The sequence below is a fragment of the Procambarus clarkii genome, chromosome 1 (genome assembly GCF_040958095.1).
Source record: "Procambarus clarkii isolate CNS0578487 chromosome 1, FALCON_Pclarkii_2.0, whole genome shotgun sequence".
NCBI classification, from domain to species: domain Eukaryota; kingdom Metazoa; phylum Arthropoda; class Malacostraca; order Decapoda; family Cambaridae; genus Procambarus; species Procambarus clarkii.
This window is the reverse complement of record NC_091150.1, coordinates 50,757,723-50,774,485: the sequence shown is the minus strand read 5'-3', so window position 1 is coordinate 50,774,485 and position 16,763 is coordinate 50,757,723. Positions and strand designations below refer to the sequence as shown.

General features: G+C 40.9%; 1 protein-coding gene across 1 annotated transcript; it reads right to left on the bottom strand.

Moving 5' to 3' along the window:
* Nucleotides 1-93: 93 nt before the first annotated feature.
* On the bottom strand, nt 94-16,732 carry LOC123770054 (ankyrin repeat domain-containing protein 11). Its single transcript, XM_045762085.2, has 3 exons — nt 16,486-16,732; nt 7,151-9,818; nt 94-3,218 (listed from the first exon to the last, which is right to left on the bottom strand). The coding sequence occupies exons 1-3, from the start codon at nt 16,537-16,539 to the stop codon at nt 94-96; spliced, it is 5,847 nt and encodes a 1,948-aa protein (XP_045618041.2). The 5' UTR covers nt 16,540-16,732.
* Nucleotides 16,733-16,763: the final 31 nt, after the last annotated feature.

Genomic DNA, 16,763 nt, shown 5'->3' with positions numbered 1-16,763 from the left:
ACGGTCGGGGATTGAACGCTGACCAGCATGAAGCGAGACCGTCGCTCTACCGCCCAGCCCAAGTGGTTAGGCAGTAGGGTAGAAAATGATCGTTTAGGCACGATTGACGTCAAAATTGTTAATTTGCGCCAGTAACGCTAAACCTTTTTTCTGCAAAGAATCAGCTGCATCCAGTATAATTGCCAGTGTTTCGTTTGCTGTGTCTATGGCCGCAAGCACGTCGTGCCTTAAGGCACCAGTAGGCTCTTCTTTCCCTTCCAGCACTGCTACCGCCAATTCCAGTATCGATATTATCCACTCATTGACGTCATTCAGCAGGATGACAATCGTGGTCACGTCTTCTTTGCGGATGGCATCCTGGAAATCTACGAAGAGCATTGTGATGACTTCGATTTCGCTGTGGGAGCTGCGACCTCGACTTTCCTCGTACTTGTCGTTGATGATCTTGAGCAAGTCCTTCAGACTTCGAATTAGCCGGTTAAATAACTTAAGGCATTCAATGAATGTTATTCTCTTGCTAAGCATTTGATCGTACAGGCGGATAAGCAACGCTTTTGTGTCGTAGTGGGTGGAAGCGTTAGAGGGTTTATCGAGGTGGTGGTTTAGCGGCGCCTCTGTGTCGTGGTGGGTGGAGGCGTTGGACGGCTCTTCGTGGTGGTGGTTTAGCGGCGCCTTTGTGGCGTGGTGGGTGGAGGTCTTAGACGGCTCTTCGTGGTGGTGGTTTAGCGGCGCCTTTGTGTCGTGGTGGGTGGAGGTCTTAGACGGCTCTTCGTGGTGGCGGATTTGCGACGCTTCTGTGTCGTAGTGGGTGGAGGCGTTGGAGTTCTTCCCCGAAGTCGAGGAGCCTGGAGGTGTGCGCGCGGCAGAATCTGTACTATTGAGCTCTAAACTTTTGTGGTGGAGCGTCTTGGCTAGTTTGTTTTTCCTTCTGGGGGGAATGTAAGGCTTTACCTTGGTGTTTATACCTGGTGTGTTTGGCTTTATGGTGTGCGTGTTGGCCTTCTTGCCTGGTATATTGGGCTTTATTGCGATTATATTTTGTTTTACTGTAGGTCTTATTGGTTTTATTACAGATATGTTGGGTTTTGTGGCTGGTATGTTTAGATTTATGAATGGTAACTCAGTTTTGTTAAGTTTCACAGATGCTATGTTGGGTCCGATGGTTTTGTTGAGTCCTGTGGGGCCTTTATTGAGTTCAGAGGCTGCGGCTCCTGGTTTAGAGGCTGCGGCTCCTGGTTTAGAGGCTGCGGCTCCTGGTTTAGAGGTTGCGGCTCCTGGTTTAGAGGCTGCGGCTCCTGGTTCAGAGGCTGCGGCTCCTGGTTTAGAGGCTGCGGCTCCTGGTTTAGAGGCTGCGGCTTCTGGTTTAGAGGCTGCGGCTCCTGGTTCAGTGGCTGCGGCTCCTGGTTTAGAGGCTGCGGCTCCTGGTTTAGAGGCTGCGACTCCTGGTTTAGAGGCTGCGACTCCTGGTTCAGAGGTTGCGGCTCCTGGTTCAGAGGCTGCGGCTCCTGGTTCAGAGGCTGCGGCTCCTGGTTTAGAGGCTGCGGCTCCTGGTTCAATGGCTGCGGCTCCGGGTTCCGAGACTGCGGCTCCTGGTTCAGAGGCTGTGGCTCCGGTTTCAGAGGCTGCGGCTCCGGGTTCAGAGGCTGCGACTTCTGGTTCAGAGGCTGCGACTTCTGGTTCAGGGACTGGGGCTCCGGGTTCAGTGGCTGCGGCTCCTGGTTCAGAGGCTGCAACTTCTGGTTCAGGGACTGGGGCTCCGGGTTCAGTGGCTGCGGCTCCTGGTTCAGTGGCTGCGACTTCTGGTTCAGGGGCTGGGCCTCCGGGTTCAGTGGCTGCGGCTTCTGGTTCAGTGGCTGCGGCTTCTGGTTCAGTGGCTGCGGCTCCGGGTTCAGTGGCTGCAGCTCCGGGTTCAGTGGCTGCGGTTCCTGGTTCAGAGGCTGCGGCTTCTAGTTCAGGGGCTGGGGCTCCGGGTTCAGTGGCTGCGGCTTCTGGTTCAGGGACTGGGGCTCCGGGTTCAGTGGCTGCGGCTCCGGGTTCAGGGCCTGGGGCTCCGGGTTCAGGGGCTGCAGCTTCTGGTTCAGGGACTGGGGCTCCGGGTTCAGTGGCTGCGGCTCCGGGTTCAGGGGCTGGGGCTCCGGGTTCAGGGGCTGCGGCTTCTGGTTCAGGGGCTGGGGCTCCGGGTTCAGGGGCTGTGGCTTCTGGTTCAGGGGCTGGGGCTCCGGGTTCAGGGGCTGCGGCTTCTGGTTCAGGGGCTGCGGTTTCTGAATCAGGGGCTGCGGCTTCTGGTTCAGGGGCTGGGGCTTCGGTTTCTGAGGCTGCGGCTTCTGGTTCAGGGGCTGCGGCTTCTGGTTCAGGGGCTGCGGCTTCTGGTTCAGGGGCTGTGGCTTCTGGTTCAGGGGCTGGGGCTCCGGGTTCAGGGGCTGCGGCTTCGGTTTCTGAGGCTGCAGCTCTGGATTCAGAAGCGGCGTCTCGGGGCTCAGAGGCTGCGACTCCGGGATCCGAAGGTGCGGCTGCGGGTTCAGAGGCTGCGACTCCGGGATCAGAAGCTGCGGCTCCGGGTTCAGTGGCTGCGGCTTCGGGTTCAGTGACTTCGGCTGCGGGTTCAGTGGCTGCGGCTGCGGGTTCAGTGACTTCGGCTGCGGGTTCATTGGCTGCGGCTGCGGGTTCAGCGGCTGCGGGTTCAGTGTCTGTGGCTGCGGGTTCAGTGTCTGTGGCTGCGGGTTCAGTGTCTGTGGCTGCGGGTTCAGTGTCTGTGGCTGCGGGTTCAGCAGCTGCGGGTTCATTGGCTGCGGCTGCGGGTTCATTGGCTGCGGCTGCGGGTTCAGTGACTTCGGCTGCGGGTTCAGTGACTGCGGGTTCATTGGCAGCGGCTGCGGGTTCAGCGGCTGCGGGTTCAGTGTCTGTGGCTGCGGGTTCAGCGGCTGCGGGTTCAGTGTCTGTGGCTGCGGGTTCATTGGCTGCGGCTGCGGGTTCAGCGGCTGCGGGTTCAGTGTCTGTGGCTGCGGGTTCAGCGGCTGCGGGTTCAGTGTCTGTGGCTGCGGGTTCAGCGGCTGCGGGTTCAGTGGCTGCGGCTGCGGGTTCAGTGACTTCGGCTGCGGGTTCAGTGGCTGCGGCTGCGGGTTCAGTGACTTCGGCTGCGGGTTCAGTGGCTGCGGCTGCGGGTTCAGTTGTGGTAGAATTACCAGAAGGACCTTGCGCTGGCGTGATGGGAGATGACTCTGAAATAATTTATAATGTTCGTTAATTATTTCTGAGATCTGTCTCCCCCTGACAACAAAAATAAGTTAAACTTCAAATCTGATTTAGTTTTCTTAGTTTTTTCTTGAAATTACACAAGTAGACCTAATTAGCTGAAGCCATTAAATTGGAGATTTAATCTAGAATTACATAACTAGGCCTAGTTTGCAGAAGTGTTTTTGTAATATAGTAAAAAAATATGTTTTTTTTTTGTAATGTATGAGCATAAATTAAGCTTAAATAATAATATAATATTTTGAATAGTTTTACTTTCGTCAGGTAAGGTAATTTAATATTAGGTTAAAAATTGTGATTTATGACCTGATTATACTGATGTGGTTTATTTTGATTATATATAAAAAATACAGAATTACCCGGAAATAATGTTTAAATTCTGTGTACTGAAACTAGTATTTCTAGCGACCCCTTAGAATTTATCGGGGTAACTACGATATATGAATGAGGCCCCTCGAACACCTTCAATAAACAGGTAAATGGTAAAAATAGGTTTCATAAATTATTTCATATATGACTATTTTTGTCATATATAATAAATATATATATATATATATATATATATATATATATATATATATATATATATATGTCGTACCTAGTAGCCAGAACGCACTTCTCAGCCTACTATGCAAGGCCCGATTTGCCTAATAAGCCAAGTTTTCCTGAATTAATATATTTTCTCTAATTTTTTTCTTATGAAATGATAAAGCTACCCATTTCATTACGAATGAGGTCAATTTTTTTTTATTGAAGTTAAAATTAACGTAGATATATGACCGAACCTAACCAACCCTACCTAACCTAACCTAACCTATCTTTATAGGTTAGGTTAGGTTAGGTAGCCGAAAAAGTTAGGTTAGGTTAGGTTAGGTAGGTTAGGTAGACGAAAAACAATTAATTCATGAAAACTTGGCTTATTAGGCAAATCGGGCCATGCATAGTAGGCATAGAAGTGAGTTCTGGCTACTAGGTACGACATATATATATATATATATATATATATATATATATATTTATATATATATATATATATATTTATATATGTCGTACCTAGTAGCCAGAACTCACTTCTCAGCCTACTATTCAAGGCCCGATTTGCCTAATAAGCCAAGTTTTCCTGAATTAATATATTTACTATAATTTTTTTCTTATGAAATGATAAAGCAACCCTTTTCTCTATGTATGAGGTCAATTTTTTTTTATTGGAGTTAAAATTAACGCAGATATATGACCGAACCTAACCAACCCTACCTAACCTAACCTAACCTATATTTATAGGTAAGGTTAGGTTAGGTAGCCAAAAAAAGCTAGGTTAGGTTAGGTTAGGTAGGTTAGGTAGACGAAAAAACATTAATTCATGAAAACTTGGCGTATTAGGCAAATCGGGCCTTGAATAGTAGGCTGAGAAGTGCATTCTGGCTATTAGGTACGACATATATATATATATATATATATATATATATATATATATATGTCGTACCTAGTAGCCAGAACGCACTTCTCAGCCTACTATGCAAGGCCCGATTTGCCTAATAAGCCAAGTTTTCCTGAATTAATATTTTTTCTCTAATTTTATTCTTGTGAAATGATAAAGCTACCTATTTCATTATGTATGAGGTCAATTTGTTTTTATTTGAGTTAAAATTAACGAAGATATATGACCGAACCTAACCAACCCTACCTAACCTAACCTAACCTATCTTTATAGGTTAGGTTAGGTTCGGTAGCCAAAAAAGTTAGGTTAGGTTAGGTTAGGTAGGTTAGGTAGTCGAAAACACATTAATTCATGAAAATTTGGCTTATTAGGCAAATCGGGCCTTGCATAGTAGGCTGATAAGTGCGTTCTGGCTACTAGGTACGACATATATATATATATATATATATATATATATATATATATATATATATATATATATATATATATATATATATATATATATATATATATATATATATGTCGTACCTAGTAGCCAGAACGCACTTCTCAGCCTAATATGCAACGCCCGATTTGCCTAATAAGCCAAATTTTCATGAATTAATTGTTTTTCGACTACCTAACCTACCTAACCTAACCTAACCTAACTTTTTCGGCTACCTAACCTAACCTAACCTATAAAGATAGGTTAGGTTAGGTTAGGTAGGGTTGGTTAGGTTCGGTCATATATCTACGTTAATTTTAAGTCCAATAAAAAAAAATTGACCTCATACATAATGAAATGGGCAGTTTTATCATTTCATAAGAAAAAAATTTGAGAAAATATATTAATTCAAGAAAACTTGGCTTATTAGGCAAATCAGGCCTTGAATAGTAGGCTGAGAAGTGCGTTCTGGCTACTAGGTACGACATATATATATATATAAATATATATATATATATATATATATATGTCGTACCTAGTAGCCAGAACGCACTTCTCAGCCTACTATGCAAGGCCCGATTTGCCTAATAAGCCAAGTTTTCATGAATTAATTGTTTTTCGACTACCTAACCTACCTAACCTGACCTAACCTAACTTTTTCTGCTACCTAACCTAACCTAACCTACAAAGATAGGTTAGGTTAGGTTAGGTAGGGTAGGTTAGGTTCGGTCATATATCTACGTTAATTTTAACTCCAATAAAAAAAAATTGACCTCATACATAATGAAATGGGTAGCTTTATCATTTCATAAGAAAAAAAATTGAGAAAATATATTAATTCAGGAAAACTTGGCTTATTAGGCAAATCGGGCCTTGAATAGTAGGCATAGAAGTGCGTTCTGGCTATTAGGTACGACATATATATATATATATATATATATATATATATATATATATATTTATTTATATATATATATATATATATATATATATATATATATATATATATATATATATATATATATATATATATATATATATATATATATGTCGTACCTAGTAGCCAGAACTCACTTCTCAGCCTACTATGCAAGGCCAAATTTGCCTAGTAAGCCAAGTTTTCATGAATTAATTGTTTTTCGACTACCTAACCTACCTAACCTAACCTAACCTAACTTTTTCGGCTACCTAACCTAACCTAACCTATAAAGATAGGTTAGGTTAGGTTAGGTAGGGTTGGTTAGGTTTGGTCATATATCTACGTTAATTTGAACTCCAATAAAATAAAATTGACATCATACATAATGAAATGGGTAGCTTTATCATTTCATTAGAAAAAAATTAGAGAAAATATATTAATTGAGGAAAACTTGGCTTATTAGGCAAATTTGGTCTTGCATATTAGGCTGAGAAGTGCGTTCTGGCTACTAGGTACGACATATATATATATATATATATATATATATATATATATATATATATATGTCGTACCTAGTAGCCAGAACGTCATATTCGGCCTAAAATGCAAGGCCCGATTTGCCTAATAAGCCAAGTTTTCCTGAAATAATATATTTTCTCTAATTTTTTTCTTATGAAATGATAAAGCTACCCATTTCATTATGTATGAGGTCAATTTTTTATTATTTGAGTTAAAATTAACGTAGATATATAACCGAACCTAACCAACCCTACCTAACCTAACCTAACCTATCTTTATAGGTTAGGTTAGGTTAGGTAGCAGAAAAAGTTAGGTTAGGTTAGGTTAGGTAGGTTAGGTAGTCGAAAAACAATTAATTCATGAAAACTTGGCTTATTAGGCAAATCGGGCCTTGCATAATAGGCTGGGAAGTGCGTTCTGGCTACTAGGTACGACATATATATATATATATATATATATATATATATATATATATATATATATATATATATATATATATATATATATATATATATATATATATATATATATAAAGAATTAGAGTGAATAACAAAGCTGTTCAAGAGAGTGAAAAAAATCAAGAGGCACTGTTACCAACCTTCACTTGCGAGGCAGCACTCACACTTCCGGCCTCTGCACTTATGAGGGACAACTTTGGTGGTACAAGTGTTCAAGCGAGTGCACTCACCCCCAAGCTTAGTACAAGCTTTCTTCGGCTTGCAGCTCTTAATCGCTGTTTTGGAAAGCTTCTCATTCTTTCCTTTGCGTTTCTTATTTTTCTTATTTTGCTTCTTGTTTCGTGATTTTTTGCGTTGTTTGCCATCTTTGCGTTTCTTATTTTTGGAGCTTTTTTTGTCTTGCTTCTTTCCCTTCTTGCCTTTCTTGGTCCTCTTTTTTTTCTTATTTTTCATGTTTCTGTTACCTTTTCTTTTCTTAGTCCTCTTTTTTTTCTTATTTTTCATGTTTCTGTTACCTTTTCCTTTCTTGGCCTTCCCTTTTCCTTTTTTCAAGTTTCCCAATGCATTCTTTTGTTTTTTCTTATTTTTGGAACGTTTACTATTCTTTAATCCCTTTTTCCCTTTCTTATTTTGCTTCCTTTTCCTTTTAGTCTTGCTTGTAATGCCTTTTCCTTTCTTAGCCTTGCCTTTTTTACTTTTCAATTTTCCTGAAGCATTCTTTTGTTTGATTTTATTTTTGGAGCGTTTCCCATTCTTTAATCCGCTTTTCCTTGTTTTATTTTGCTTCCTTTTCCCTTTGGTCTTGCTTTTTCTGGTTTTTCCTTTCTTAGCCTTGCCTTTTCCAGTATTCAGTTTCCCTGATGCTTTATTCTTTTTCTTTGTTGAACTTTTGCTCTTTTTCAGACCTTTTTTTCCTTTCTTGTTTCGCGTTCTTTTCCCATTACCTTTTCTTTTTAGGCCTTTTCCTTTCTTTCCCTTGCCTTTTTTAATTAGATTTTTTCCTGAAGCATTTTTTCGTTTCTTTTTATTTTTGTCGTTCCGTATTCCTTTTTTTCCTTTCATTTTCCGATTTCTTTTTCCCTTAGCAATGCTTTTAATGCCTTTTTCGTTTTTAGTCTTGCTTTTACGAGTTTTGAATTTTCGTGGTGAAAGATTTTTTTTATTTTTTGATCCTTTGCCTTTCTTCAGTTTTCTTTTCCCTTTCTTGTTTCGCTTCCTTTTCTTATTGCCTTTTCCTTTAAGGCCTTTTTCATTCTTCGTCTTCCCTTTTTTATTTGTCAGTTTTCCTGAAGCATTCTTTTGCTTTATTTTGTTTTTGGAACCTTTGCCATTTTTTAATCCTTTTTTCCCTTTCCTGTTTCGCTTTCTTTTCTTATTGCCTTTATTTTTAAGACCTTTTAGCTTTTTGACACGTCCCTGTTTATTTTTTAATTTTCCTAAAGCACTCTTAAGTTTCCTTTTATTTTTTGAAGCTTTGGTTTTCTTCAGTCCCCCTTTCCCTTTCTTGTACTGCTTCTTTTTTCCCTTTCTCTTCCTTTGAAGACCTTTTACTTTTTTTGTCTTGCGTTTTCCCGTCTTTGAACTGTCTGCAGCATTCTTTTGCTTTTTCTTATTGTTGATGCTTTTGCTATTTTTAAGTCCTTTCTTACCTTTCTTCTTATTCTTCCTTTTCACGTTGCTTTTTTGTTTACTGCCCAGTGACTTTTTAATAGTGTTTTGTCGAGTTTTAACGTTTCCTGTTGCATTCTTTTGCTGCTTCGTCTTATTTTGGGGATTTTTGCCTAGTTTTCTTGCCCTCTTCCCACTTTTGTTTATCTTCCTCTTTCCCTTAATGTTGCTTTTAATGATTTTGTTGGAATTTGGTTTGCTTTTTGTTCTCCTTTTCTTCTGCCCAAGTTTCCTTGTGGCTGATAATTGCTTTGGCCCCTTTTGTGGACCTTGAGTCTTGTTAAGCGGTCTCTTGCGTGAGCCTTTGCTTCTCTGCCTCTTGGATTTCGGCCTCTTGCGTGAACCTTTGCCTTTTAGGCTTTTGGTCTTTGATCCTTTGCGTGAACCTTTGCCTTTTAGACTCTTGGTCTTTGATCCTTTACGTGAGCCTTTGCCTCTTTGACTCTTAGTCTTTGGACCCTTGCGCGAGGCTTTCCCTTTTTGACTCTTGGTCTTCAGTCTCTTGCGAGAGCCTCTCGCTCTTTGACTCTTACTCTTCGGACCGTTCCTCGAGCCTTTAATTTCTTGCCCTCCTGTGGGCACTGGCCTCCTGTTAAGACCGTTTTTCACACTTTTGGCCGCCGTACCGTCACCTCCTCCCTTAACACGAAGATCTTCGTTTTTATTAACAAAGGGACCTCTTCCTTTCTTTTGAACAGGGAGACCCGTTCCATTTTTCCGAATACGAGCACGTCTTCCTTCTTTCTGAGCAAGGGAACCTTTTCCTTTTTTCTGAACAGAGGGACCAAGTCCCTTTTTTCGAATAAGGGGATCTCCTCCTTTTTTCTTTATAATGGGACTTCCTTCATGTTTTTGAACCGGGGGACCACCTCCTTTTCTCTGAATACGGGAATCTAACTCTTTCTTGGGTCTCTGACCTCCCACATTTGGAGACCGGAATCCTTCTCTCAGTTTCTCGCCAAATTGAACTTTCGTTGTGTTTCTACCACGAGGTCTTCTTTCAGCGGCCCTGATGCTGCGACCTCCTCTACCGCCATCTCCATCTTTAACAAGAACAGCCAGTATATTCTTACGAACTCGGAGTGTCCCATCCGCTTGGTTTGGCTGATCTTGCGCAACTTGCTTCCCAACAACACCTTCCTGAGGAAAAGATAAGTGGAATAACAAGATGTTTAACAGTGATAAATTCCAGGTCCTTAAGTATGGTAAAACTGAAGAACCTAAAAAAAAAATACAGGGCACAAAAATAATCAAATCTGCCCATAGTAGGAAGGCAACGTGTAAAGGATCTGGGAATAATGACATTAGACGACCTGACGTCAGGAGGAAGAACAGTGAAGAACAGGTAAGGATTCTGAGAATATGGTGTGGACAGGTACATAGAGAATGATAAGGAAGTGTGTGAAGAACTCAACAAGAGATTCCAGGAGGTCTTCACAATAAAACAAGGCGTAGAGTTGGCAATAAACCACACAGCTTTGGAAAATGTTGGAATAACCAGAGATAAGGTTAAGAGGTATCTGCTGGATCTGAACGTGACAAAAGCTGTTGGACTTAAGAGAATCTTACTATGGATACTAAACGAAGGTACATATAAGCACTTTGCAGTAGAGCTCTCTAAAGTGTATAATAAGTCACTGGAAACAAGAGCCCTACCACAGAATTGGAACACAGCTAACGTAGTTCCAATATATAAAAATGGTGAGTAGCAAGGGGCATTGAACTACAGACCAGGGTCCCAAAATTTTATGCCATGCAAGATAATGAAGAAGATTGCGAAGAAAAAATCTAGAAGCAAATGTGGAAAAAAGGACTTTGTAACATACCACCAACATGTGTTCTGGGAAGGTAAATCGTACCTCACAGGGATAATGGAGTTCTGTGACCAGGTGATAACAATTAAGAATGAAAGAGATGGGTGTGCAGACTCATTTTCTTGGACTGTCAGAAGGACTTTGACACGACGAAGCGTGTATTATATCCATATTTTATTAAGTACCCAATAAAAAGCTGGTGCGTAAGTTCGAGAAACAGACAGGGATTTGACAGGTAGGATGTTCCAGTGGATAAGGAAGTACCTAAGCAACAGAAAACAGAGTTACTGTAAGGGGTGAGACTTCAGAATAGTGAGATATCACCTGCCGGGTCCTTCAAGGGTTTTGTACACGGACCTGTGATGTACGTCAATTACCTCCTAGAGGGTATAGACTCATTCCTCTTATTGTTTGATAACGATGCAAAAATTATGAGGCGTAAAAGGTTTAATAGAATTGTATGACCAAGCAATAAGTATTAACGAAGAAAGAGAATGATGGGCAAACTGCATTTTCTTGAACTGTCTGAAAGCGTTTGACACAGTACCCCTAAGAGACTGTTTCATAAGTTGTAGAAGCACGCTATAGTAAGTAGTAAGGTGCTCCAATGCATAAGGAAGTACCTACACAACAGGAAGCAGAGAGTTACTGTGAGGGGTGAGACCTCAGACTGGCGTGAAGTCACTAGTGGTGTCCCACTCGTACTTTGTACTCGAACCTATCTTGTTTCTGATATACGTGAATGATCTTCCAGAATGTATAGACTCATTCCTCTCAATGTTTGCTGATGATGCTAAAATTATGAGAAGGAATAAAACAGAGGAGGACTGAAAGAGGTTACAGGATGACCTGGACAGCTTGAAGGAATGGTCCAACAAATTTTAACACGGACAAGTGCAAAGTGATGAAGATATGCGTAGGGAGCAGGAGGTCAAACACAAGATACCAGCTGGGAGAGGAAATCCTTCAGGAGTCAGGAAGAGAGAAAGATCTTGGGGTTGATATCACACCAGACCAGTCCCCCCTAAAGTCATCATCAAAAGGATATAATCAACAGCTTATGCTATATTGGCCAACATAAGAACTGCCTTCAGAAACTTGTTTAAGGAATCGTTCAGGATTTTGTAAACCACCTATGTCAGACCAATCCTGGAGTATGCAGCTCCAGCCTGGAGTCCATACATAGTTAAACACAAGCCAAAGTTCGAGAAGATTCAGAGGTATGCCACTAGACTAGACCTAAAACTGAGAGGTATGAGCTACGAGGAAAGGCTAAGGGATCTAAATTTCACATCCTTGGAAAAGAAAGGAGTAAGGGGAGACATGATAACTACCTACAAAATTCACAGGGTAATTGAGAGTGTGGACAAAGACAACCTCTTTAGCAAGGGTGGAACACGAACAAGGGGACACAGGTGGAAACGTAATATCCTAATGAACCATACAGACATTAGAAAGAATTTCTTTCAGTGTCAGAGTAGTTAACAGGTGGAATGCATTAGGCAGTGATGTGGTGGAGGCTGACTCCATACACAGTTTCAAATGTAGATATGATAGTGCCCAGTAGGCTCAGGAATCTGTACACCAGTTGACAGACAGTTGAGAGGCGGGACCAAAGAGCCAGAGCTCAACCCCCGCAAGCACAACTAAGTGAGTACACACACACAAACACACACACACACACACACACACACACAGGAGATGGGACAGGAGTCATTGCTGTAAACAACCGATAGCTAGAAAGGCGGGATCCAAGAGTCAATGCTCGATCCTGCAAGCACATATAGGTGAGTACATATAGGTGAGTACACACACACACACACACACACACACACACACACACACACACACACACACACACACACACACACACACACACACGCACACACACACACTTATATTTATGCACGCGACCAATTTCCTCAGCTCTCCAGCCACCCACACACACTTCTTATCACTTCCTCCTGTCCCTCACTCCCCCACCTGCCCCTCACTCGCACCCCTCACCCCCCCCCTCCTCTCCCTCACCCTCTACACAACAGCTCCCACAATAGCCATTCCACATAACGCCCCCTCCCTCCCTCCCCCTACTCCCTTCAACCTTTATTGCATTGCCCACTTCACCTCCCTCCACACCAATACACCTGTCACCCCCATTACTACACCTGTCCCCTTCACACTACACCTGTACCCTCCGAACCACTGCACCTGAACCCCTCCTGTACCATTACACCCGTTCCCTCTACTACACTTTCTTTTTCACCCCTACACCAAAAATTGTTAGACAGAGAGATACTAGTAAAGTATTCTGAAGAGCATGTGAGGCATATTATATTTTCAAAGGATATAATATATTATATTATATCCTCAAAGGATATTATATATTATATTTTATTATATCCATATTATATCCACTTGCCAATTTTTCTCAGGCTATCAGAGACTTGAAGGGGAGAACAGGTGCCATCATGAGTGAATTTGGTCATCTTGAAACCTGGTCAAGAGTAAAGTTATTCAAAACTTCATAAGCTTGTATGGTTAGGAACCATGGGGACCCGCTTCAACATGCTGACCTTGGTAAGCCTACTTGAGTAAGGTGGAAATGTTCAAGACGTGTCTTAGGTGATCACCCTCGCACTCATTGCAGTCTCCACACGCACACTTGAACACATCAGTCAAATGATACGAATGAGATCATTTTGTCTGTCAAGAATCATTCATCCAGCATATACAGGCGCTTCTTTTCTAAAGCACTAAGTTATTTTTGGACACTCCTGCTTCTCCAGTATATAACAAACTATTCAGGTGAAGGAAAGCAGGTAGACTGGATACTGGGTATTATGAAGGAACTACAGTCACAGAGAGACAGGATTACTGACAAGTGTGTTTGAGTCCTACTGAACCTTGATCTATGTCGCATGAGCTGTGTGTTAGGCATGAGCTATGTCGCATGATGACTTGGATCGGAATAGTCCCGGGATTTGTTGATGCAGGATGCTGTGAGTGTGTAAATTTCTATAACTTCATAATGTGATTAGTTTATATTAGTTCTACCTCTAATTGCCTTCTCGTCATCCAAACTTTGTGATATAAATTGTGCCAATATCTGTCTGCTCATTTGGGAAAACTCATATTGATTTACAATATATATTGTAAATCAATATATATATATATATATATATATATATATATATATTGATTTACATATATATATATATATGTAAATCAATATATTTGATTGATTTGATATATATATATATATATATATATATATATATATATATATATATATATATATATATATATATTGTAAATCAATATATATATATATATATATATATATATATATATATATATATATATATATATATATATATATATATATTGTAAATCAATATATATATATATATATATCAATATATATATATATATTGATATATATATATATATATATATATATATATATATATATATATATATATATATATATATATCTTACTTTTGTAATCGTATGTTAAACGTCACTCACTTTATACTACAACTGTAAATTTGATTAAATTGCTATACACCTGTTTAGTCCAACAATTCCTATAATGATTTGTTAAAGTTGTTATGAATTAATTTTCTGATTCTGATAATGACAATGTCGACACGTTATGATGTTATTGTGACTCTTGAGTAATTATTGTACTCGCCTAATTCTACTCACCTAGTGTTTGCGGGGGTTGAGCTTCGGCTCTCTGGTTCCGCCTCCCAACCGTCAATCAACTGGTGTACAGGTTCCTGAGCCTATTGGGCTCTATCATATCTACATTTGAAACTGTGTATGAAGTCAGCCTCCACCACATCACTTCCTAATGCATTCCATCTGTTAACTACTCTGACACTGAAAGAAATTCTTTCTAATGTCTCTATGGCTCATTAGGATATTACGTTTCCACCTGAGTTCCCTTGTTCGTGTTCCACCCGTGCTAAAGAGTTTGTCTTTGTCCACCCTGTCAATTCCCCTGAGAATTTTGTAGGTGGTAATTATGTCTCCCCCTTACTCTTTTGTTTTCCAGGGATGTGAGGTTCAGCTTTTTTAGCTTTTCCTCGTAGCTCATACCTCTCAGTTTCGGGACGAGTCTGGTGGCATACCGCTAAATCTTCTCTAACTTTGTCGTGTGTTTAACTAGGTATGGATTCCTGGCTGGAGCTGCATATTCCAGGATTGGTCTGACATAGGTGGTATACAAGGTCCTGAACGATTCCTGACAAGTTTTTTATGGGCAGTTTTTATGTTGGCCTACCTAGCATATGCCGCTGATGATATCCTTTTGATGTGGGCCTCTGGGGGACAGGTTCGGTGTGATATCAACCCCCAGAACTTTCTCTCTATTTGACACTAGCAGGATTTCACCTCCCAAATGGTACCTTGTGTTCAGTCTTCTGTTGCCTTCGCCTAATTTCATTACCTTACACTTTCCTGAGTTGAACTTTAGTAGCTATTTTCTAGACCATTTTGTCCAAGTCGTCCTGTACTCTCTGTCTATCTTCATCTTCTTGATTCTTCTCATAATTTTTGCATTATCAGCAAACATTGAAAGGAATGAGCCTATACTCTCTGGAAGATTGTTATAGACTCATTCCTCTCATTGATTGCTGATCTTGAATTTGTACTGTCATCTTTATGTAAACGTTCCTAATTATAGATATACAACTATTTACGAGTAAAGCTTTTCATATAGTGAATGGACTATACCCTGACACCACTAACCTCTCCCCCACACTACTAGACGTCGTCAATCAATATCACTTCTATCGCCCCTTTAAAAAACTAAAATCTCCTCCCCACTACCAATCTCAACATCTATGGTCAGGACCTTTTCCCTTCCCTAATTGTCCTGAACCCCACCACCATGACAACCCTGAACTCTTCCTCAAAACCTGCAGAATTTACCCTCACCAACAGCCCTCACTCCTCAAACTCTCGCACATATATTCCAACCTGTCTGTCCTACAGCACTCAATAAGCAAAAATGTATGTTTTTTAAAGTTGTGTACACAAAGATCAACACTGTTTAAAAATATATATATATATGAGTAAGCAGAGTGAAAGGACAAATGAGAGGAACCATGTATAATCATCATCACAGAAACCAAACTATTTAACGTAATGAGAGATTCAATTTTTCAATGTGACTTTCACACTATGGATAGGTCAAAGAGATTCAAGAAAATGATACTAGCAAAATACAATGACTTTAGTGACTATGTTGTAGGTAGACAGACTATGCACTAATTACATCGGCTGTTGTCCGGGTGCATATATTATGCAGATCATACACAGACTAACCAAACAGCAGATACACAGACTATGCAGTGGATGCACAGACTATTCAGCAGGTACAAAGATAACATAGTGGGTACAGAGACTATGTAGAACATTGTAACCCATTTCTCAGCAACAAAGGGACCAGCAGAGTTGCCATAATTCTAATATAAGTGCAGCAAAAACCGAAAGACTGGACCATGGTCCGTGATCTTGAAAGACCTCAATGAAGTAATGTGGGTAAGTATTGTGTGATTTTGCATGTTTAATATTAATAATTAATATTAGAGAATAAATCCTCAACACTCTTTTAAAGTTTCAATAAGCTGGATATGAAACTACCTATCAAGATAATCATGGAAATACATTATACACCATAAGATCACGAAAATGTGATGTAACTATGAAGAAATATTGAGGCATAACTATGAAGAAATATGTGGCAAGATTGAAATCGTATCTCTGCACTCCGTAAGCACACGCTATAGAAGTACTTATGGTCTGGTAGTCCAGGGAGGACAGTTCGAGCCCATTGCATTGCCTCAACATTTTATCTTGAATGTGTTATCCTAACATTCAGAACATAAGAGGAAGACTGGATATCAGCTTAATAAAGTAAAGAAAATTTCATATTTGTTGAAAATAATTCATAAAATCACTCAACACTAGTCAAATATTGTACCTGTATAATTAGGAAAATGTTGGAGATTAACAAAGCTGCAACAAAAGCCCTCATGGTGGCGGTGGTCTCGCTCCTGACGGGGCTCTAACCGGAGACCACGTCCTCAAGCACACCAAACAACCCCCACCACACCAGGAACTGTACAGCCTCCTACGGCCTGTCTCTCGGTCGCTTGAAACACCAGCAGGAACCACCAGAGCCTCCACCTCTCACACTGCTCTTGTGTAATATGAAGCTTATCTATATGTTGTGAGGGGTGTAGAGGAAGCTTTATAACA

What these genes read in the sequence shown, in the direction of transcription:
- LOC123770054 (XM_045762085.2), bottom strand. Translation starts at nt 16,539, where the DNA reads ATGAGGGCTTTTGTTGCAGCTTTGTTAATCTCCAACATTTTCCTAATT. An exon ending in ACATTTTCCTAATTATACAG is followed by an intron (nt 9,819 to 16,485) that starts GTACAATATTTG and finishes TCTTTTCCTCAG; the next exon opens with GAAGGTGTTGTTGGGAAGCA. An exon ending in GTGCTGCCTCGCAAGTGAAG is followed by an intron (nt 3,219 to 7,150) that starts GTTGGTAACAGT and finishes AAATTATTTCAG; the next exon opens with AGTCATCTCCCATCACGCCA.